A 24,217-nucleotide genomic window follows, 5' to 3' on the forward strand; every position below is an offset into this window, starting at 1 on the left:
CACATATGATTTGATTTTCTAAAGCACCTAAGAAGCATATCCTCTCAAGCCACTTGGCAGGAACTGCCTGATCTCTCCCTCTATTTCATTTACTATAGTAAAATAAAAAAACGTGAAAATGCACTTCCCTCCAAAAAGGGGGAGGGGAAAGAAGGGCAAATATGGGTAGATTTATGAAAGCAAGGCATAACGTGGGGTGTTTTCCAGAGGGAAAAATTATGGCTTCCTACAGAAATCTCCATTTGGAGATGACAAACCTTAGCAGACATGCAATTTATGAGACTGCCATAATTAAGAACAATTTTTCAGCGCAAAGACAGTTGGTTCTAAATATCTTAACTCCTAGGAATACTTTCTTGCATATTATCATCTCTTGCTTCTTAGAATACTTTGCAAGTTAAGACATGTACTTCATGTCAAATACTTCATGGAATTATAACCCAGCACATACGGAAAATAATAAAATTTTATGCCTCCAGAATTATTCACAACATGGAACTCCTGCTGAGAAAACTTGTTATAGATCAGAAATGTTCTACATCCTCTTTCTTTTGAATTATGTTCAAAGAGATGTTGAATTTTAATAGCGTTATGTGAACGAGCTGAGTGAAATCTCACTGAAGCTGCTGGACAAAATCATCACCTTTCATTCAAGATAAATGTAAGAAACAAGCAAACTCTTTTATGGAGCCTGATAACTGAAATTACAGAAGTTATCATCAAAAACAAGAGAAACGTGAGGCATATGGACCCATGAGTTTCTCTAGAAACTGATATGCTTAATGCAGAGAGAGAGGCATTAATTAAGGCAAGATGATTAATCCAGATAAGCAGCAAAAACGTGTAAAAGGAATAAAGAAACCACCAGCACAGCTTGACAAACTAGCATTGTGATCCTGGTAGAAGAAAAGCTGAAAGAGAGGTTGGGGGTAAAACACTAGGTGAATGAGGTTTGGAAAAAAGAAGTTATTGCCTGTTATTTGATTCTGTCTTTGTTCAAGGAAATAAAATTCTGTACTTTCTTTGTAAATAAAATGGAACTGTATCAAAGCAAAACCCTATCCTGAGGATGAATTCTCTTTCCAGCTGAGAAGAAAACAACCCACAGACCTGGCAAATTGTTTAACCACTCAGGTAAAAATGGATTAATACCATGTGAGGAGAGGCATCCAGTTTTCAAGAAAGGGAATCGTGAGGTGGAATTCCCACTGAACCAAAATAGAATCAATGAAGGAGATATCTTTCAGAAATAGTAATTGGTAAAGAGAGACGAAAACAGGACCAGATGAAATTAAAATAAGACTTAAATCAGCTGGAGGCTTTTCAAAATTAATTAAAGTAGTAGCTGGAAAATTTCCAGAGTGGTCTAAGAGATGACATGCAGGCAGAGATGAAATCTCTGCTTGAGCTGCAAACACTGAGTACCCAGACAGATTAGGAAGCCCTGTGGCAAAACAGATCAATGAGATGACTGACAACACAACTCCTGCAGGCTGGAAAGTTTCAAAGAAATAGGTAAGCCAGAAAAGTTGGAACTAACTTGGCACTTGCTGACTTGAAAGAGCTATGCCAATAACCTGGAGAAGTAAACCGGAGGGACACAGACAGTTCTGGAAGGCTGATGCCTGCAAGTGCCCTTACACCTTTGGAAAAGCTGGAGTATGACTCTTACTTTTTAAATCATTATTATTATTTTTATAACATCTAAAAAATTTGTTTGAACACCGTTTGAAAATTATCTGTATACAGGAGTTTGGACTATCTCCAGCTCACAAACTGTGTCTTTGAAAGAAAAACTTCCATCAAGCTAATCTCTCTTGGGTAAACATGAAAACCCAAATGAACAGGAAGGTGCACTGGAAGTGCTGAGTCTAGTGGCCAGCTCTAGCGGTCCAAGTTAGATGGTACTGAAGAACAACACCTGCCCTTCTTCCTCACCTTACCAAAAAGGGACATAGCTTTCCAAGAAGCAGTCAGTAATGAAATGACTGAAACTGGTCCCTCACCAGTCCCATAGTGGTAATAGGCATAGATGTGCTCTCCAGTAGTACGAATACTAAACAAGATGAGCTTGCACACAGCATCATCCATGTTCTAAGAAAAAACTTTGCCTAGTTTGGGAAAGAGAGGACACTGAGCTGACCGTGATCTTTGTTCAGATCTGGGCAACCTGAAAGCAGTAAATAGGAATTTGATTGCTGAGTTTCTAATAGCAGTTGCACAAAAATACTGGGCACTGGATCAACATAACAGGTTTTAGAGAGGCCTGCCAACAGAACTAGGAAAAAAGATTATCCAAAACTAAATAATCTGTCTGGTTTTAAATAGAAATAATGGATGTGACCACATGATCATGTAGATGACAGATACGAAGAGCAGCAGACACCACACAGCAGTGTTAGAGCTCAGGAACTGGGTTCCTTTTGGAAGAAGCTTCCTCCAGACGCATCTGTAGCCCTCTCAACTGCTAACACGCATTTGGTCCATTGGACCACGGAACAGTTGGTCTGAAGTAACTGTGCCACTCTACAAATCCATTCCTAGTGGGCCACACTGCCTGCTAATGTAGACATAGTCACTGATGGGTGGAAGAGTCTAATGCAAGTTTAAGGGAAACTAAGTTTAGAAGCTGGTCTCTGTAATTTGAGCATGAAATCTAGACAGTCAGATCTGGAGCAGTTTGGATTTCATCACGGCTATCAGCTGTGTTGTAAACGCCAAGGAACCTTACTTACACTTTCAAGTAAAACGAATGTTTTGTAGGCAAGTGTATTCTAGAAATCAGCTTGGAATGTCTACAGGAGTGGAAACAATTATAACAGTTTCTTCCTGGGGTAGCCTTTCAGCCAAGACAAAATGGAGTGGCTGATGCCCACCATGCAACTAAGCGCTTGGGAATCTTAGCAGCTAAGTCTCTGCAAAAAAAGAGGAAACAACACATCTAGTAAATATTGCCATAGACCGTGGTGCCAAGCTCCAAGAGTTTCTGCTGGACTTGCTAAAGCATGACATTGTGCATTTAGACAAGGAAGAGCAGAGCAGTCCCAGGTCTCTCTGGAGTCAGTCACTCCTCACTATCAGTCAGAAAACTGCTTCACTGAGCACATGAAAGGGAAAAAAAAGCAACAGAGCTCAGCAACAGCTGGTATTAAGTGGAGGAGGGAGAGGGAGGAGAACCACTGAAAAGATGTTTCAGGAATGAATAACTGAATCTTTAAACAATCCCTGGTGGCAGCACCATGGTCTGTATAAACTACAGAAAACCATATTCAAGTAAACATCAAAAGATGCTGCCCTGACAGGAGTTAATACTCTATTTTCCATAGCAAGTTCAGCTTCCCCATACTTTACCTTAAAAAAGATGCTATTAGGTGAAAAATTGATATAAAAATTGCTCCTGAATCTGGGATAAACCACAGCTTCAAGCCATGGGTTTTGACTTGCACATTTCAGCAGTTATGGACACAGTGTCCAAAGGATTCAATTTCTCTTGGCCTGTTTATTAGACCTAGTTGATACCATGGCCATATACAAAAGCTTGGGAACAGAACCAGCACATTGATGTGTGATCTGTAGGAAGTTTAAGACAAGTGGGTGATGGACCCCTTCGACATAGGTAGACAGACACCATCAAAATAAATGTAAGAAACAAAGTTTTCTGTGGAACCTAAGAGAAGAAAAAAATCAAAGGATATCACATCAAAAATGGACACATAGACACACTTAGCCAGAAGCTGAACCACAGCTGCCAAATGGTTTCGTGGAGATGTATACAGCAAATATGATGGGGAGATGGAGTGAACCTTCCCTGATGGATAATTGAGAGGAGAAACAGCTACAAAGAGCAGAACTGAAGTGAGGACTCTCCCACTCACAAATAGCATGAAGAAAGAATCAAGATAGAGACCTTTTGAGTACAAAGTTGGGATAAAGAAGACTGGATCACAGAACAAAACCCCAACATTTCAGTTCTAGTCACTCTGTGTCTGAACAAAATATATCGTTCATACTATGTTGGTATGATTAATTCTGATTTCTGTGTGAGCAGCAGTGCTTATAAAAAGTTTGTTCTTTAAACGCCTCCTTTAAAAATGAGAACCTACATTTTTTTAACATGTAAAGGTCAAGTTACAGATAAAAATATACAAAAGATAAAGATATAAATATGCAAAAATATACAAATAAAAAACCTGGGACTTAGAAATCATAAAATATCATTACAGAATAGCTAGCATGGTATTTGATTTTGCATGTTTAACTTAAGAAACACATTTTCAAGTATCATGCCACATATAAAGAATCCATTCACCAAAAGAAAAAAGATATTGAAGACAAAAATCCCAAGTTACTTGAAAATTTAAACCAGAACTGACGTCAAACAGAAAGAATTTGCTCTGGACTTCTAAAAACCAGGCCCAAAATATCTCAGACTGAGCATTTAAATATTGAGGAAACTTTCAAAATGTTTGATTTTAGGATCTCGGTTCCTAGCCAGTAGGAAATCAGAGATAGTAGGAAGTTGTGACATGAAAAGTATCTTTAGTAGGGATCAGTTAACACTTTCTAATCATAGACCAAGTGATGCAGATGAAGAAAGAAGATTATTTCAATGGAGACAAACTCCTAAGATACAATGCCACTTCTGAATTTTTTATGTAGATATTATCTTCAGAACAAAAGTTTCTAAATTCATAATGCAGAAGAATAAATAAAAACATATGTTCGTGTTGATAGTAAGCATTGGCTGACCTCCTCCCCGAACAGCTTTAGTAAGCTTTCAGGGACACTTTTACACTTACAAAGGAAGATCTAATGCAGCATACCCATCACACCATCACACACACCTGGCCTGGTGGTGTATGTCCAAATCAGAGAGTCACATGCAAAGTAAGATCATTTGTGCATCAGAACTACTGCTTTTAACCCCAGTCCTGCAAAAAATTATACACCTACTTAGCTTTATGCAGCAGGGCCTTAACTCAGCCTTTAACTCACTACCTGTGGTAGGGAAAATACATAAGAATTTAAGCATTTTGGGGAACTGGGACATGTGAGCAGTAGGTTTCAATGGAAAAATTCACGGCACATACTGTTAGGTCCTTTTTGATCTGGAAAGTGACAATGAGTTCTGGCTACACTCTTAAGAAGGTCAGACCCTCTGAAAATCATCCAGTCCTTGGCAGCAGTTTAATTACGGAGACCTGGCACTAAAATATGAATACTTTGGCCTGAGGTTTTCCATATAATTTCCAGATCAACTATTCTTTAGCAGAGCTTGTCATATACATAAATGGCTTGAATATCCACGTACTAGATTTTAATGACATTTGAACCAAGGTTTTTCCACCTATTGTGACTCAAGCACAGCATATTTTTATAGCCCTTACATTTCTAGAAGCACAGGAAAACATTTGACTTGTAACATAGATTCAGTTTTCAAAGAGATGTTTAACTTACCTGCCAGAAGTCAGCGACAGTAGCAGGGAGAGGGCCCTGGGTGGCAATATATGCTGGGTTTCGGGGGTCATGGTCCATCTGGAACAAGCAAAGAGAACACAGACTGGATTTATTTAAAAGAAAATCCCTTGCTGTGTTAGAGACAGAAAGCACGCGAAGGCAGAAACAAGGGACTTCCTAAAGGACTGTCATGTTCCTCCATCCTTTATTGGCAAACAACGAATTTTACTTCTATTTATAAGCTCAGAGGAGAACTTTTTCCACAAAAGACTGATGCTACCAGATGGATATCAGCACACATGATGAGCAATGTCCTATGTCCTTAATATGCAGTGTAAGATCATTTATGGTGGTTGACAAAGGCATTTATTTGAGATCAGTGCTCGTGGTTTCATAGCAACCTAGGAACCATTTGAAACATTTTTCTACGCTGAGTGTTAAGAATGCTCCACACATCTAAATATGTTCTCCATTTCCACTGTGCCAGTCAAGGGCACATGTAACTAAAAACCAGCAAAAATGAAGAACAAATTCAGTTTCTGGCTTTTTCTGGTTAGCTGATTTATCTAAATGCATGGATTTGGCCTCAATAGAGGAAGTTCTGCTTAAAGACCTTAATTATTACATTTAATTCAAGGAGCAGAAAATTCACTGAGCAGAAAAAATAAAGAATCTAAGAAACAAAGCCATCAAGAGTAAATAGGATTAGTGTGTTACAATGAATGTTTTTGAACTGATGGGTGGTTTTCTTGGTTCTAAATCTTAGGACCCATTCTGCTGAAAAAGAAGATCTGCTGATAGGATTAAAAACCAAACAAATTCATTCTAACCCTGAACTGGGCAAGACAAAACTTTGAACATAAAGAAAAAAAGCCCCAGTTCAGCCCTCGGATGTGTGGGTGTGACTCAGTGACACTGAAGTCGGCAAGAGTTAACTTATACCCATGTAGCTGAAGGCAGAATTTGTCTCGATACACGATTCTGTTCTATAAGTAAAGATCTGAATAAGAATGAATGTGAGTCATATTTGCATTAAGAGGCATCTACTGAATTTATTCATAGCCTATCAAAATTTTCAGTGATGGTACATGTCAGCGTAAAAGAAGGCACCTCATAATTATGTGCAACATAAAAGAGGGAAGAACCATAAAAGAACAGATGTAAGTTATTTTAACAGAACAACAATATGATGAATGTTGCAAAAAGGAAGAGAAGACTTATGTTTCTAATTTTCTGATGTATAATTAAGCTGGACTTACTATTAAAATTCCCTGTGACAACACAACACAGGTAAAATGAAGTCACTGAATCCATTTAGAATAAAAGCTTACTTCTGATTCAACACCCATAGTTATAAAAAACCTTGACCAGGATGCCTATAATACCATCATTTTATTCTGAGTTTCATTGAGATGCTTCTCTTATCAGCAAATAACTCTTCACAAGCAATTGCACACAACAAATTTCAACCTTGCTTTCTTTGCCTTTTGACAAAAGCAATTCTGATAGCAGGATATTTACTACTGTGCGTATTTTGAAATCAGGGAAAAATTAGCTTTTTTCAGAAAGCACTATTAGCAAAAAATCCTTAGGACCTTAGGAACCATTTCAAACTGGGCAACTTTTTTTTGTTTTTCTAAGAACATTGAACTAAACAGAGCTGAAAACAGCTAATGTAATTAAGCAGAGTCAGGCTTAAAGGGGTATTTTTGCTCTATTATAGTTGAAATAATTTCTGTTGTTTTGTTTTGAATCCCACAGGGATCTATAGGATTTAATCAAGTGCTTAAACATTTTTCTATGCTGGAACTAAAAATCTTTGTTTAGAAAAATCGACCTGCACTGAGGAGGGCTTGCTGCTCCCAATGGAAACTGCTGGAGGCTGCATCCACTTGAAAATGATGTCACTTGTCTAACAGGTGAGAGCCTGGCTTGGAAATGTAACTGGCAGTGAATATACCAAACTTTTGAAAAATAATAATTTACTTTGAATTTGTTCTTGAACTAAATTCTTTTGTATGTAGACATGCCAGGAAACAAAGGCAGAAGAAATCAAGGATGATGCAAATAGCGTTGTCATGGAGGAAATACTTCTCAACATTCAGCTGATAAATCAGGAATAGGCCAATCTTGGCATTTCAGCATTAATCAACCTCTGTCACAAAGGTGCTGTTGGAACGTGGCAAACATTACAATAAGCACAGAGTACTGAAGTGTATCAGCCGTTTAACAATAATTCGAAAGACAATTATAATTATTACATTCCAAGCACATTGTGTTGCACAGAAAACAATTATGAGCAGAAACTCTTCTTGCTTGGAGCAAACAGAAGACGGCTGAAAGCCCTATCACACTATTAAATGATCTTTAACTGAACAAAAATAAGAGCAAAGATTAAACTAATTAAATGAAATTCCTGGTTTCATCAATTTTCTATTATATGTACTGTTTTAAAGGCCATGTATTTCAGGAAAAGTGTGAAAAATCACTATTCTGGTCACATTCAATTTAATGTGAGTAGGTGGCTGCAATGGACGGTTCCTGAATGTTTTTGTTATGTTCTTTTTTATTCTCTCAAGGTCACTAAGAACACCAAGGGCATCTTCATCTATCAAAGTTAACAAAAGTTTGAATAAAGAAATAAAGTCAGTAATGGGTTTTAAACTAGCTAATCAAGGATCAAGTAAAAGGCTCTATTTTATGTCAGTAGTCATTATCTTCTTTCAAGGATCCGTCAGATTTCTCACTTCACGAAAATAAAACAGAAAATGTATTCTCCAAAGAACAGAGAACAGCAGGCTCCATACTATCAAGTATTAAAACAAAAATTGGCTGTTTGCCAACATTTTACATCAGAACAACCTTCAGAAATCACCCTAATAGTAATTGTTCAAAAAGAACAAGATTTTTCCCCTCTCTGTCCCCATCAAAGCACAAAGTTTACAAGGTTTACATCAGAACTGGATCGAACAGCCATTTTTGGAAAGAAAAAGCTGCAATTACTACAACTGTTCTGGTATGGTGGAATTCTCATTTTCTGCTGCAGTACAACAATGGCAAGTCTGCTGATAATGCTTCAATCTATTTTTCCATGATTTTGTATTAGGGAAAGAAAGGGATCAAGGATTACTATTACTGACCATGCAATTGACTGTGGTGATTTCTGGCACTACCAATATCAATAGCAAATGGAAAGAAAAAGGAGGAGCATTCAGATTCTTGTTGGAAAAGAAAAACTACAGAAACAACTTGTGTTTTTTCTACAGGGCTTTGTAATGAAAGTTGACTTACAGTATCTTAAAGTAGGAAAATGTATAAAGAGCACAGTATCATAATTAGTTGCACCTTTAATTAAATAAAATCAGATCACAATTTCACCTTTGCTTTATACTAGAGAATAAAAGCTACTCCTTTAGTTTTTCCTTCTAGAGTCCTAATATCCAGTTGCCTTATCCTAGGATAGGTGAGGATCCCCTGAAGAACCCTGAATTTTGTTGAGTTTTTAGATAGAGATCATGCTGCTGCATGATTTCACTGATAATGCTGGTGAAATAAAGCAAAATCAATACATTCTGGAAGTAAATCCTCAAATTTATTGTATTTGGCCATCAGAGTGGTACATATAGATTCTTGTTAAGTAGTCTTCTAAAACTGTAAACATGTAAAACCCTCAATAGGTATCAATGACTGTTCTGAAATCTCATGTAAATAATACACTGATTCATTCCTGCCCTTTACCTTCCTTCTCAGCTTGTCAGATCCTTACTTTCCACACAGAAAGATTCTGAGTGAGATGTGGTCTCAGTCACACCATGTTTACCTTATCTAAATCCTCTGAGTCCAGCTGAAATGTTCCTAAATCATATGAGATCAGAATGCGATCCAATGTAGACCAAATAGAACAGAAAGAAAGTTGAACTCTGATTAACACCTTAAAAATTCATATGGATTCAAGCTACTGTGTAGTTTTGAGATTTAATGTGTTTACAATACTAATAAAATCTACTTTCATGCAGGTATTTATTACACAGAATATAGACAGTCTCGAGAAATAAAAATGTTTGCTTTTGTAGAAGAAAGCATATACAGCAAATGCAGATGAACTCTGTAATCACATTCATCTCAGCATTAAAATTAAAAAGGTAGACTAGTCTTCATCTTCATGTTTGAATTAAAATTTAAAACAATTTTTAAATCCTTCCTTTAAAGCCCCTAATGGAATGAAAGAAGTAAATCTGGTTGTGAATGCCATTATGAATTTCAGAGTCTATTCTTGGTGATGAAATTTGTATGCTGTGTTTGAACAAACTGTCATGCTAATGACATTCCTCAGTCTGGTGTCTTCAGTAATAAGCAAACTGAGTTTTTAAATGTAGTTGATGGGATTTTTTTCTCTCTCAGACACCCTATGAGGAAAAACAGAATTCCCATTTACTTTCATGACCTCTGATTTAAAAGCAAAGATTGCACATTATTTACTACTGGATGATTTTCCCGAAATTTAATGAGGACTAAGTACAAATATGACAGATGTAATTATCACAGTTTTATTCTGCACAGTCAGGGTCTTCTTGTGCTGTAATTGCAAGCCTTTCATTCAGCTGCTGATAGCAGAGTTATTATCATAGTACTTTATGTTATTTCAGAGAGGAGGGAAACAGATTTCTACCTCACTTTTACTCTGCAAATTTATCCTAAGGACTCATTTTGCCTGGCCTCATGCTACAGTGAAATTAAAGACCTACGGGAGGAACGTGGACTAAATCTTTGCTGATTCTCCTCACCCACTCCCAGCCGTGGTGAGGCCATCAATCTCACCCCAGTTTTCACAACATATTGGAGGGAAAGGAGGTCTTGGGGGGAGGGTAGCATTTTTTAAAAGGAAGAAACGTGGGCAGGTGGCCAGTTCATTGTCTAGCACAGGGATTTTTTTTTTTACGGTGTACTGCTGCACTCATTTAGACTTAAGTTAAGGTTGAGTGAGCCCCAGCTGGAGACTGGACCGCTGACCCAGAAGCTGGAGATACCCAGCGACATGTACACGACTGGAAGCCTCCCTTTCTGAAGCTCAAATATAATTACTTTATTTTACACTCTTCCCCCACCCGACAGCTCACACGCGCAGGGAGGAAAAAGCCTCTTCCAGTCAGTTCCGAGCGTACTGATCCTGTGCTATTAATGCCCATCTTGCAGCTCACTACAATGCTCACTCCTAACCCGGGCACTGCAAGGCGCAAATGCACCAGGAACATCACTGCATTGACATGATAATTACTGAGGTTATTTAAGTTGAAAGGCAGCAGTCTGAAGGAAAGAAATGGTAGGATTTTAGCGAGAGCCAGTAAGGACAGACTTATTGGTCCTCCACATCCACTGTATGCTTACAAAGAAGTTGATTAAGTGTGTGGCTGCTAACTGGAAATATGTCAAATAAACAGCAGTAGTCATAGCATGTATGTCCAGCTCAGGCTGCAGTGACTGTACAGCCACACTAAATACTGCAGAATTAAGTGCCCGATATAATATTCCCATAGGTTTCTGAGATGGAAAGCAGGACTGTCACTCCTACATTCTACCTCATTATACAAAAGCAATACCAGATTAACAAATACATTTAAACAAACCTGAAGATACTTCATTTGTCTTGAAATGAAACAGTTTGCACGGAATCTTTCCAAACTATGGGCTCGCAAAGTAGTGTTTTCCTCCTACCAACCTCCCACTGCATCACCTTCAGGAAACACACATTTTATCTATTGCTTTCAAAATAGAAAAATGACTATTGACTTACTGAAACAAACACAAAACCATCCTGAACATCCCTTTCCTTGGAATCACAGGTTGTCTACAGAAATGTGGGCTGGGGCACTCCTTCCCACACAGTAGGGTCCCTATCCTAACATGACGAAGAGGAACTCAAGAGTTTCTCTCGCCAGTTTTTCATGGCTACGCAAGATACCAGGTATTTGTCCCAGTCCAATGAAACACTTGTGCAGCCACTTATCTCTGGACATAGATATATTTCTGTAAGAAATATAGAGACAATTATAAGAATTTTTGCTTCATTCGTGTAACTTTTTTCATTGAACAAAACTGGAGCCTGGGAAAGCTACAAAAAAGAAATACCTTTTAACCTTGCAGAAGAAAACACCTTTGTTAAGGGCTGGATGGAAAGGGAAGATTACAACGTCCTGTAAAACTATGAGAGTTAAAGCTGTGGAAGCAGAGACTCTGCTTGCATTAGCTTTGGGCACCCCGACAAAGCAAATGTCTTCCCAGTTATGTCAATGGGACATCTTGGCCCTTTCTCTCCAGCCCCAACACTACTTAATCTAATATTTTTCTCTTTGCTGTAATTAAGGGAATAGATACACTATACTCCAGAATTACAATTGCAACAGGTGTATACACACATGCAAGAATTTGCCCCTTCCACAACAAAATTTGTGTACTAAAAACTGTTAATCTCTCTCTACACAGACTTTTGGGCAGGTTGCAGAAACCCACCTTGGTTATTCGGTAAAAACACAGCAACTGTACCGCTGCGAGCACTAAACTTGGCTTAGCACTGTCTACAGATGCTATAATTCCACTTTGTACTATGTTGCAGTCATCCCAATTACTACCAAGCTCCTACAAGAAGACAATATCTCACTTCCAGTTAACACCTCCCCACTCCCGTGCTTGCCACAAAACCTCTCAGCTTCTACTATCAAATTAAGGCTTGACCAAACATAACTCACCAAATGTGCTTCTTAAAACAGGCAAACAGAGCACTGAAGCCCTGGAGCTGGATCTCTGTGCATGACTACAAGCAGGATGCCTATTCCTTGGAGCGCTAAGTTACTCTGAACTCCTGATGCTGGGGCCAGCTAGAGCTTGGTCAGGTCAGAGACATACTTCAAGGTAGTCCAAAATCTGCTCTAATCTGTGCGCATCTGCTCCTGTCCTCTAAAATGGCAGCTGACAGTTCCTGAAGTATGCAGGTGCTTTGGTTTCCCCTCTACCCTAAGTCAAAGATAAAAGCATCCCAAAGATGTTTGTTGGGATCTGTGTATTTTTTAACTCTTTGAATAAGACATTTTTTATGTTCAAGGAAAAGAAGCTTTTCAACACTGCTGAAAGTACCAAAAACAAAGCTCAGAGAACAGCTTCCATATAGTTGTGGGGTTTTTAAAGCAAAAAAGTATTGTCAACAACGTTGGAAGGAAGCAGCCTGTAATTTCATGCTGTTGCAAATTGTCAGCTGCCTTGCCCACACAAAGTGATTTAACTGGGGGAGTGATACTCCCCAGGAAAATGAGCCAGTAATGGTGTACACAGCCCACTGCAGTGAGATCTAATTTTCCATCCTAAGTTCTTTCTCATAGTTTCCCTACAATAACTTTTTAGTGCCTAATTAATGTGAGTGAGAACCATGAGCAAAAGCAACTCCAATACTAGCAGTCTCATGGAGGTCAAGGACACAGTGCTTTTTCCCCCCTCAAATGGATATTATGACACTTCTATTGAGATGCTACGATAGTGCAATGATACTGGCTCTATCGTACCTGGTTTGTGTCTAAAAATAGAGACCTTTTCTCCGTATCACCTTTCATAGACAAGAAAGGATTCATATTCAGCTTACAAAGGGTCAGAAAGGGCAGATGGGCCACACTGGAGTATTCGGAGGCAAAAATTGGATTGACCTATTTTGCAGTTTGAATGAATACACAAGTGGTAAGAGATCTCGTTCTTGCTTTCAAAACAGCAAACTCAGAGAAGAACTGGGAGAGCTACAGAAACACCAAGCTATGCATCTGTAGGGCAATGAAGGAAGAAAGGTAAGGGGAAATGTTGCTTTCTAATGCAGAAGAAGTTCAGAAGCCTGGGGAGCTCAGCTCTCCATGCCTACAGAAAACGTTCTTCCTACAACTGTAGCTAGTAGGACAAAGCGAAAAAGAACAAGCAAGTTTTACCTCCTCAGAGAAGGAAAAGCTCTGCTAAGGGTATATTGTTGAATTTTGTAATCTGTAAGTTAACAATATCAAGTACAGAAAACCTGACAGCATTACAAGGTAGAACAACAACTACCTAGTGACTTTTTCTTAGTACATGAACTTCAAGAGTGTTGAATGCACATGTAGAAGAGTTATTTCACTTCAATTTGAAAAAACAGCCTGAGACCTCAGAGTTGAGAGGCGCTCACAACCTGAGGTTGCACAATCCAGCAGTGAGATGCCTCATGTTACCATATTTTAACAACAAGCAAAGACTATTTGGATTATTTCTTAACATATTACCGTACTTACAATTGGGCTAGCATTGATGTAGTCTGAATTGTCATGGCTATTTTCACCTTTCAGACATATCCTGGAATGATCATCTGCAAAGGAGAAAATAAGAGAAGAAAGTTTCTATACAAATATTCTACCCATTTTTAAGTTAAACTATACAAAGTCAGATTAATGTGCATTTCAAGACAGGCAAGAAAAGACACTTTCTTCTGAGTCCCAACCTAGAATAGCCTTGGTACAGCCACAGCATCACAGCCCGAGTCAGGAATGAAGCACTGAGAAATTTCAGGGGCTGAATATCAGAAACATGTCTTCATGAGAGGCACCATAATGTACTACAATCTCTTGGGGGAAACACAGGAAATCTATTGCTCAGGGAGTTCAAGATTTAAACTAGGCAAAACACTAGAAAAATACTATTATAGCAAACACTCCCATGTTTGCAGAGTCATGGAAGAAGTAAGCGTATAGACTTTGTCCATCTGGCTTCTCTATAACATGAACTGCAGGAACGTTGAAGTACAGTTGAGAGCTGGACAGTGAGTTAATCTGTCCTGATCTGTCCTGATCAAAGACCAGTGCTGTGTGGTGCTACGCTAGTGATGTGGGAGATGGCGTGATTTGGAGATGATCCTGGGAGAGAGACAATGCTGGTAACAACTGCACTTATAATTATGACTGGAGTACATACAGATACTAATAAAGAAAACAGCAGTCTGGACATACAAGACTTATGCATTTACCCATTGTCAGGATTGTTCTATCACTTTTTAACTTGCATTTTTACTGGCGCCAGCTCAAGTATGTTTAGAGCTGGTACACCCCAAACTCTAGTCCTTTTTTTTTTAACATCAGGACATACGTAATGAATGAGTTTTATTTGTCTGTATTTAGACAGTGACAATGCAGATGTCTGCATCTGTTCCAGTCATCTAAGCTCACTTTCTGTGAAGAGAAAAGAAATATTTCTGTGTCATGAATCATCTCATCCTGATTTAGCTGTCTCAAACAGGCCAAATTGCACTCGAGAAGTGCCCACTTCTTTCCATTGACTACAGAAAGAAAGACCAGACCACACACAGATAATTTATGCGAGAGATCTCTAAGTCTTTACATAAGAATCTCAAACAACTTGTACCTGATACATAACCAGCACAATTTATACTTCCCAGCAAACCTACCCTGCACAGTATATTGTGGTGAGAGGTCGTGGAGCTGCCCTTTCTAACCCTCTACAGCTGAACACAGCTACTAATGTTTTGATCTTTCCACCAATTATTCAAATAAACAAAGGAAGAGTACAGGAATACACCCTGTCCCCCTTTGTATCTTGTCTAGTGGCCTGGGACACCATTCTTAACTGCAGAATTACAAGCTGCTTTTTAAACTATTAAGTACCAATCATTATTTTAATAATGAGGAACAATAAATAAGTTATGAAACACTGTAAGTACCACACAGGAAAGCAGAGACAGCAATGTCAAGGCAGTTCAATATGTCAGCAAGACAAAGGTGTGCTTGTATGACTGTTGTTTACAGTCACTCAACCTCACCAGCAATATTTAACCCACCAATGTTAGCAACCTTTTCCTAGAATTAGAGGTGAAAAAGTCATGTGAAATGAATGAAGAGTAATTCTTTACAATTCGCATAAAATTATTTCCTCTGGTAAGGTTTCAACACAATAGGAGGGTGAAGAAGATGAGAAAGGGAACACGCTCATGCACATCATTCCTTTCCACCTTCCTTTGGCACCACTGCACAAAAAATCCAAAACATAAAAAGGATTTTCTGACATCTGAGATCTCAGGGCTACCCAAGATTTTTTACAGGAAGCTTTACAATGAGCATTGTCATAAAGTTCTTGAAGAACTACAGCTCTGAAACCTTTTGGCTATGCAGCAGATAGGCAGATTACATGCACTAAATGTGGTCTCTCATGTATTTTAAGCTAAGTAAGCACTCAGGATAAGCCCCAATCACTGGTAGCAAAAGTGTTCGAACTAATCACCAAGGAAAACATGTGAAATGTTTTCAAATGGGTGGGGGAGAGAGAGCAGACAGCAATTCATCCATATTTAGCAAACAGATGTCAGTGAAAGTCTCCAATAAAAGTCAAGTGTCAGATCAGTAAATTCATGACCTTTTTTTAAAAAACATAATTTTTTTATCCAACCCTCTGATTTAATGTGCCATCTAACTATCCTGCTGTCTTGGACAGTTTATCAGAGGGCTTTGCTAGTGAAAAGGTGGTGAGACTTTGTATTTATGCTCAGAAAAAAGTAAGTTTGCATAAAAAGTTGTACATGTGTTTTCTGCATATATCAAGAGTTTGCATCCATGTGTGCTTCAGTTGCAGCATCAAGCGCTCATATTGACAATGAACAGATTGTGCTTGTCTATGCCTGTTATCACCTCAAAGCTTCTAGGAACCAGCACAATAGATCTTCAGAAACAGGCAGAAAAAGAAGAAAAAAAAAACCAACCAGAATACCATGGACACCAGTTTGTTATGTTAACAATAAGCAACTACGGGGAAAAGTACAAGACTTTTTTTTTTGTAAACTGCATATTGATTATATTAGAAACAAGGAAAGAAAAGGAGAAGCAGGAAATAAAAGGAAGGAAAGAGATGACAGAAAAGAAACATACACAAGATCAATCTAAAAAGCGAGAAAGAAAGATGAATGAAGAAATAGGAGAGGAAAGGGACCGTAATAAGGAAGTGAGAGAAAAGACAAATGCTGTTACTGGCTACTGCAATCTGGCCCAGCTACAACTAGTCATCATATCAAGTATCTACAATAGCTGCTGCTGAATGCTGAACTACTTTGCATTTGCTATTGCTCTAAGCCAAGCCACAGCTGAAAGAAAAGCAAAATGTATAGATTGATATGTGTGGCAGAGAGAGGCTTCCTAAACAAGAAGGCTAGTACTAACCCATAGCTGAGGGGAAATACAGCACAATTTTGTATTTCATATACATATAAAATATAAAGTATAAAGGATAGAGGAGAGAGGATAAAGGATAAAATATAAACCAAACACATGGGTTTGCAGTATATAAAACCTCAGTTTATAGACAGAGAAACCTAAATTTTGGAGTCTACTTACAGATATCTTCACATGGACTAGATTATAGTTAATGGAGTTTGATTTAGTTGGATAAGTATGAACATGTCATACCATTTGAGAAACTGTAGATGAGGCATTGCATAAGGATAACAGACATGACACAAGACCTAAAGACTTGTACCCTAGTGGCCCAGCATCTAATGCTCACGTGGGCTACCCAAAGGCATCCTACAACTATCCATTTCACTGTAAACCAAAAGCCTACTTTTGGCCCTTGCACAGCTCCCTTTATGTCACTGCAGGGTGAGCTGTTCACTGGCTGTAAGGGTGCTTTGGCACCTGGCTCACATGGAGGCAGCTATGTGGAGACACTGAAATTTAGGCATCTTAACCTACGATTTCAAAGAATTACACCCAAAGATCTTTAATCAATGCCTCGGTGTAGACTTCTGGTGTTATCTGAGGTGCCCTAAGGACACTCAGGCTAGTAGCAAGGAGGGCACAGGTCTCCCATAGTGTCTGCATTATACCTATTAGCTCCGTGTGGGTACTTCGAATACTTTAGGCATCTCAAATGGCAGTAGATTCCTGTGTTTGAGCACAAAATGTCATATCTATCTGGACTATTTAAACAGTGACCAATACCGCAGTAGTATGCCATCTCGCAGTCTTCTATTTATCTCAAAGTGGCCCTGCTACTTAATGAAGATCTATTAGTTTTGCTGTTTGAGATAAAAATAAGATGAGGATCTTATTTTAGGATCAAAAAATAGAAAACTCACAGCTTACCCAACTCCCATTTATGTAATTTTGGAAAAATAAAATTCACATCTTAGCCAATTTCCTCTGCTTTCTCTTTCCTTTTAGTCAGATAACTCTACTCTGAAGGAACAGAACCAACAAAGGCAGGCTGGACAAGGAGTATGGGCAGCTTTGGGTTGTTTGAATCCAGGCACCACATGGCAGAGTGAATCTCACAACAATCAACTTGGCACATTCTGCCTGGATCATCATTCTCTTCCTTCTAAATTTAGACTGATTTTTTTTTTTTTCTATACAAAGCACTATACAGAAAGAACTACACTAGCAAGAAAGTGAAGAACTACTGAAGAGCAAGTGTAGCAGTCTGAAAACTGAAGAATCATAACTTGTTGATTATCATTATTTTGCCCGTGGGTTATTTGCACAAAATGGAACTCTTCTTAGATCTGAACTGAAATCCAGTTTGTTTATTCCAGCGGAGTAACTGCACCTCTGCTCAGGTGTTCCTGTCCTCGGGGCACGTCCCCTGGCTGTGCTCTGCCTGCACACAAGCCTCACAGCTGGGAGCACACCCTGTCCCCTAAATGCTCTGTTTTCCTTTGGAGGAAAATCAAAGCACAGAGGTAAGGAGGTTTCTCTAATGTATACCATGACCCATGGACACATTAAGGTAGACAGCTTTTGACAGATGTTCGCTGCAAAAAGTTGATTGGCAAATGTTTAATGGTTTTATTTCGCAGAGATGCAAGAAGAGAAAATAAAGTCCAGAAAGATGTTTTTTGGGCATCAACAAACTGAGCTGCTCATGTGTTCATACAGACAAAAAGGTATCCCATTGCAGTCTGCTTGTTGATTAGACAAAAGGATGCAGTTTTCTTAATCTAGAAGGTCCAAGTTAACTTCACTTGGTAGAATTTTTTTAACTAATAGATACCTAAGTGCAGTGTCAAGGTGTTCTGCTGCCAAGTATTTTAAAGGCTGTTTGCAAATAGAGAAGACAGATATAAAAATAAGCTATGATAAAACTGTGAGATTAGACACAATGCTAATCTAGAAATTACATCAGCTATGTAATCAGTAAAAAAAAATAGTGTATTATTTTAAGACTGGTTAAGAAAGGAAAATGCAAAGTAAATACAACATGATAATAAAGCTTCTTTGAAGCCTTCCTAAGATGAAATCTTTTATATGAATTGGCAATCTTGTTCTACCTTGTCAAGGTGATTATGAATATGAAAAGGGTAAGGAAATGCTAACAAGGCATAACTCTGTGAGAATACTTTGAATGTAGCATAACAACTTGGTAGCCTATCAAAAGCATATCAGTTTTGCTTCTTAATTTACTATGAAGCAAATATCTGACTTTTTGCTATAGTTTTAATGTCAAACATAGTCAAAGAAAAGTGGGCAAACTGGGCTCTTTCCCATCTCAGACTAATTTTAAGCATCCACAATAACCATCATCTTATCAAAATTCAGTATTATTTGAATTCTATGCTACATTTTCCATCCATCATCAAAGTAGTTGTAAGGATATAACAGCTGCTTAACAGTGCACAGAAACATCAGAAAGTGAGGGCAGGTAATTTTGTCCAACTCAGTCAAGAAGAAAAGTTCCCAGTGCACGAAGAGCTATAATAGAAGTTTCCACACTGTATCAAAGCCAAAAAAATACAGCATTTTACTCTTGTAAAATCACTAAGGGATTTTAAGTGTGCTAAAGTACTTCTAATTAAAGCTTCAGATACACCACAGCCACCCTGTCCATGTCCAGACCCCTTCCCAGGTAGTACTGATTCAGTCTAGACTCAGCGATGGGAAGAAGAGGCATAACAATACGCCGTGGAAGAACCAACAGCAGAGACTTGTCAACTGAAGGCTGATCCGTGTAGGCTGATTCATCCACTTGGTAAAATATGATGAAAAGAGACAGACTATCTTAGCCCTGAAAATAGCTCAGCTCTCTACTGTGGTGTGACACCCAAGCTAAAAACCCCTGCTCTTCAGCACTGCTGCAGCCACGTCACTTCTGGATTTAGAGCTAGAATGGTTTAGTCTGAGAGTCCCTACCTTATCGCTCGTATCATGCAGACAAGTTTCCTACACCAGCTGAATAACCAGCATCAATTTCGGGCAACACCTGTAGCTCCCATTCTGTCTCCAAGGCAGCAACCAGAAACAATCTGGCTTAATTTATGAGCAGGGACTTGGAATAGCTTATGATGGTCTGATTTATTGAAAAGAACACTTTAAGTGGGAAGATTAACTTGGATCAATACACATTATCATGAAGCAATTTTCACTTCCTATGATGCTGGGCAAATGCTATTTTTTCCGTATGGAAAAAAGCACAGAAGTCTTGCACTCCTTTAACTTTCATGATGACTTCTTTAGAACTTTTCAACAGACCTGATCCCAAACCACATGGAAGTCAACAAACTGCTGCTGTTGCTTCAAAAGGCTTTCAATCAGCACCATATTTACTCAGGAGAATTCGTATTGCCAAACTACCGTATTCCTAAATAGCAAAGCATTGCAAAAAGAGCCACTGCATAAACAAGAGAGCCAAACCCTGCTGAAGCAAATATGCAAGGACTGATGGGCTCAGTTAAATTATCATGTACTTCCAAAGAATCTTCACTCTAAATCTGGCTCTGACATTTACTTAATGTGTTACCTGTCATTTCCCCATTTCTAAAGGAGGAATAGTACTTACTCAAGGCTCTCATAGGGAAAATTAATGTTTTCAGGGTACTTTAAAAATTAAAATAGCTATATATGTTTGCCAAGCTACCCAGCTGGATTGTGGGCACACTGATTGAGAGCATTTTTGTTGCTGTGGTCTGTGCATATATTCTCAGTCTCAGTTTTGTTTCATTGGTTGCTTAATAAAATGTGTGGCCATAGATTACCAATGTAATCTATGAGATACATATATTTGCATAGGAAAAATATGTTGCTTTTATTTCAAGCTCACAAAGGTGGCTGCCTACAGGAAAGAGGAGATTCTAGGAATATAAACACTGACTGCTTTTTCTTTTTCCTTTTTCTCTTTTTATCCTAAGCCTAGCAGAGAGAGAAGCCAGTTTGCAAGCTTATCCACTGAAGCCTAGAGGGGCTCATTCAGTACAGCTGAGTATCTGATAAACAGATCATCTAGCTCTGATTATAGACTGCTGGTATTACTGTTGGATGGACATGATACCAACTTGTCTAAACACAAGCCAAACTTCTTTCTGTTGAATGGCTACAGATGCCACTCTTGTACAGAAAGTATATTCCAGCACTGAAAAGCACTTGGCTATTGAATTACATGAGACAGCACAGCTGCAGCAGCAGTGCCATGTCACATAGTTGTGCATTTTCTGTAACATATATGCAACTTAAAAAGAGATAAACAGCATCTGATGTAATAACAGGACATGCACACAGCCCATAGTTTTCTAGTACACATACAAGCAACTTTCTCTTCTGTTTGCCTGTCATCTGTAGCTTTCAAAGCTCTGTGCAAAGGACATTGAGAAACATACTAAGAACTTAAAATGCAATCATCCAAATTAAAGTGTACATACATGGTACTACAGCCCGTGAGCGATTCTTCTGGATATTGTCCTCCTGCTGTGCAACAGTGGTGGCGTTGGGTTCAGCCTGATAAGCACACAGAGCTTCCCACTCTTTCTCCAGACGATTCTTGTTTTTCAGATGATCTTCCATGTAGGACTGGAATTAAAAGGATACTGTATTAAGCATTGACTTAGCTAGGCTCAAAGCTAAGCTAAATGGATGTATCTTGGGATGGAAAGCACAGGAATCCTGACCTTTGGGCACAAAGCACACTTAGTCTTATGGCTAATTCATTCACTTAAGAGAGTTAGCTTCAAGCTTATTTGTGCTATACAAAATGTACCAGTGCTAACAGAGAAGAAATGTTTGAAATAGCCAGCTACTGAGCTTCAGCAGATAACTATTTCTCCTTAGTACCTAGAAGACATTAAGCCCAAATGCCTCTTTCATCAGGCAATAAAAAAAGAAACAAAAGTGCATTGATAAAAATTACTTACTACAACAACAGCTCACATCAAAATGAAGGCTTTTAAAACTAAAGTTCAAGCACATATGCAAGTCACAAAAACAATACAGCTGTTGAGAATTAACAAATTGCCAGGCTGAAGTGTCCTGCCTCACGTACGGGGTCGTTAGGAACTCATCCTGCACATGACCTGGCACAGAGAAGGCCTTGAACTGAGAAGGTGCTATTCATTAATATTAATATATGTTGTTAAACCTGGCATTCAATAAAGTCAACAGTGTTAGGAGAAGCATCACCAAAGAAAAATTATCTGCTCTTGGCAGGAATGACAGCCCATCAGAGTATATTTGTACAGGTCTAAACTTTTGCAGATATCCCAAGGTTAGGGATTCAGTACAGCACTGGAGCAGGAATTCAGTTCCAAAGACTTGCCAAAAGTGAAATAAAACCCTATTCCTTCATCCCATGAACCTGAAAATCATCCAAGCAGGTGAGGGGAAGACAGCAGAAAGGAGGAAGGGTGGGGAAAACCAGAAATCTTCCCCTCCCTTTAACGTGAAAATTAAGAAAGGGATCACCTAGCACCATAAGCCCCCCTAACAGCCAAATTACCTTTCAGAGTCTGTCATCTTCTCCTAGAGTAAGTAGCAGAATAACCTCACATGACACACAGTTTGTATTTGTAAATTAAACTCCATACTATCTTTACAAGGCAGGTTGAAGTTAACATCCTTAAACAGACTGAAAAAGGGACAGACTTTAGCGGACAGGCTCAGGGTCTGGACAGGGTTGGGAGCACAGCTATGGCTGCCTCTACCCCAAACATCAGTCAAAGTGGTTCCTGCTGGAGCACTCACTAGTACAGCCCCATCTGTAGGAACATTTGTCTAGAAAAAGCTCCTGGACAGGATTCACTGCAAAGTATAAAAAGCAGTTTAATTGCTTAGAAAACCTTTCCCGTAGACAATCTCCGTTACGTTGAACAGCTCTTCCCAAACACGCGTTGAAGAGGAAAGGTCCATGTGGCCTCTCAGCAGGTTTAACAGAAGGTGCAAAAAGCTGGCAGCTTGTCTTCTGCCAAACAGGAGCTCTGCTAAAGCTGTTGCTCCACCACGCTGCCCACCCCACCAGTGAGGCAGGAGACTGCTCTCTCTTGGGTTTTTTTGGTCACAAAAGAGCCCCTGACACACAGCTCTGTTTTGTGTGGGGCCTGTCGGGTCCGTGCATCTTTACTTGAGATTTGTAAATCAAACCTGCTACTGAAAAGCAATTCAAGAAGCGACACTTCCAGAAGAGATATCTTTAAGGACATAAAAATTATTGTGTTAGAAGAAAGGTTTCTAAAGGAGGTGAAAAATAGTGGTGGCCTAGATACAATCAAAGCACCTACTGTGTGATTGCTTCTTTTCTACCATGAAGGAAAAAGCACTGCACTGGACAGAGCTGTGACCTGATGGAATGGGAGCTGGGAGAGCTGCGTGGCCTTGTGGTGTGTTAGGGGAGAGGGTCAGCTAACACATTCCCAGCCTTAACCTGGTAGTTAATGGGAGGAAACCATGCCCTAACACTTTGCTTGTCCCTGCCGAAAGGCTGCTTGTACTGGGGAAAGAAGACGGGCTAAAGATCCTGTTGCTTTCTCCTAGTAAATCTGTGCCTGGATATGTATACTGAACATAACAAAAACAAAAGATAATCCCTCCTGAGCAGACTACTTGGTATATAAGAATTTTTATGAGGCAAAGGGAAAAAATAAGCAAAATCCTACAACACCAAGACCCCTGCCTTCCGAGAAGCTGTTTAGCATTCAGCAGGCAGAGATCAGGCAGCCAAGGACCAGCCTGTAGCATCTTCCCATTTTAAACCACAGTTTTATAATCTGATTCATTTTGACATGCCCATCACCAACGTCCCATAGACTTCAGGGACATTTTATGCAGATATACAGATCTGCCAACACTGAATCTCTTCAAAAGACTGGGAGATACATGAAGATGTAGGAAAAGGGCCATGAACATTTGATTCCTAAGGCAGAGCGGTGCACTGCAAAGAGCTTCCCGTTCACTCCAACTTGTCTATTTGACGATTTCAAGGATTCTATTTTAAAAAGAAATTTTATTTTATTTTTAAATCACCAAATATAACACAGTTAAGGTAATGTGATTGCTTTTAGTGCACATGAATTTTTAAATAACTCATCTCTCTTTAAAAAGGAACATTCTTTTTACTTTTACCTTCCTTTTTCAGGGAATCCCGAGTATAAAGAGAAATGAATGTTCAAATGAAAACACACCAAAATCTTTACTTTAACAAGGCAACCAGTTTTCATGTAGTTTCAACACCTGCATTGCATGGATCAGATTCACAGGGCACTTCCTGACAGATCTTGAAAAGGTGTTTGACTATTCAAACGGACCTGAGGAAGACTCTGCACAATATGAACATCTGCTTTTCACACGTTTAAAAAAGCTACCGAGAAAGAAGCTTGCTTTAAAACATTCAGCAGTCAGACAATTCCCTCAGAGTTAAGTAATCTTTCATTTACAGTCCTTCAGAGCCCCTACGCTCATCCCCGTTTTGCTAAACAGAAGCTTAGTGATTTTGAAACACCCTCTTGGGA

The 24,217-nt window shown here is 38.9% G+C and overlaps 1 protein-coding gene across 1 annotated transcript in view; it reads right to left on the bottom strand.

The window, feature by feature from the left end:
- PTPRN2 (protein tyrosine phosphatase, receptor type, N polypeptide 2) overlaps positions 1-24,217 on the bottom strand; it is a 644,397-nt gene that overhangs the window by 40,751 nt on the left and 579,429 nt on the right. The window contains exons 15-17 of the mRNA XM_014945055.1: positions 21,143-21,290; positions 13,749-13,822; positions 5,458-5,535 (exon numbers count right to left, since the gene is read on the bottom strand). Coding sequence (XP_014800541.1) covers positions 5,458-5,535; positions 13,749-13,822; positions 21,143-21,290 — 300 coding nt within the window. The remainder of the gene's footprint in view (positions 1-5,457; positions 5,536-13,748; positions 13,823-21,142; positions 21,291-24,217) is intronic.

The sequence above is a fragment of the Calidris pugnax genome, unplaced genomic scaffold, assembly GCF_001431845.1.
Source record: "Calidris pugnax isolate Ruff unplaced genomic scaffold, ASM143184v1 scaffold54, whole genome shotgun sequence".
Taxonomy (NCBI): domain Eukaryota; kingdom Metazoa; phylum Chordata; class Aves; order Charadriiformes; family Scolopacidae; genus Calidris; species Calidris pugnax.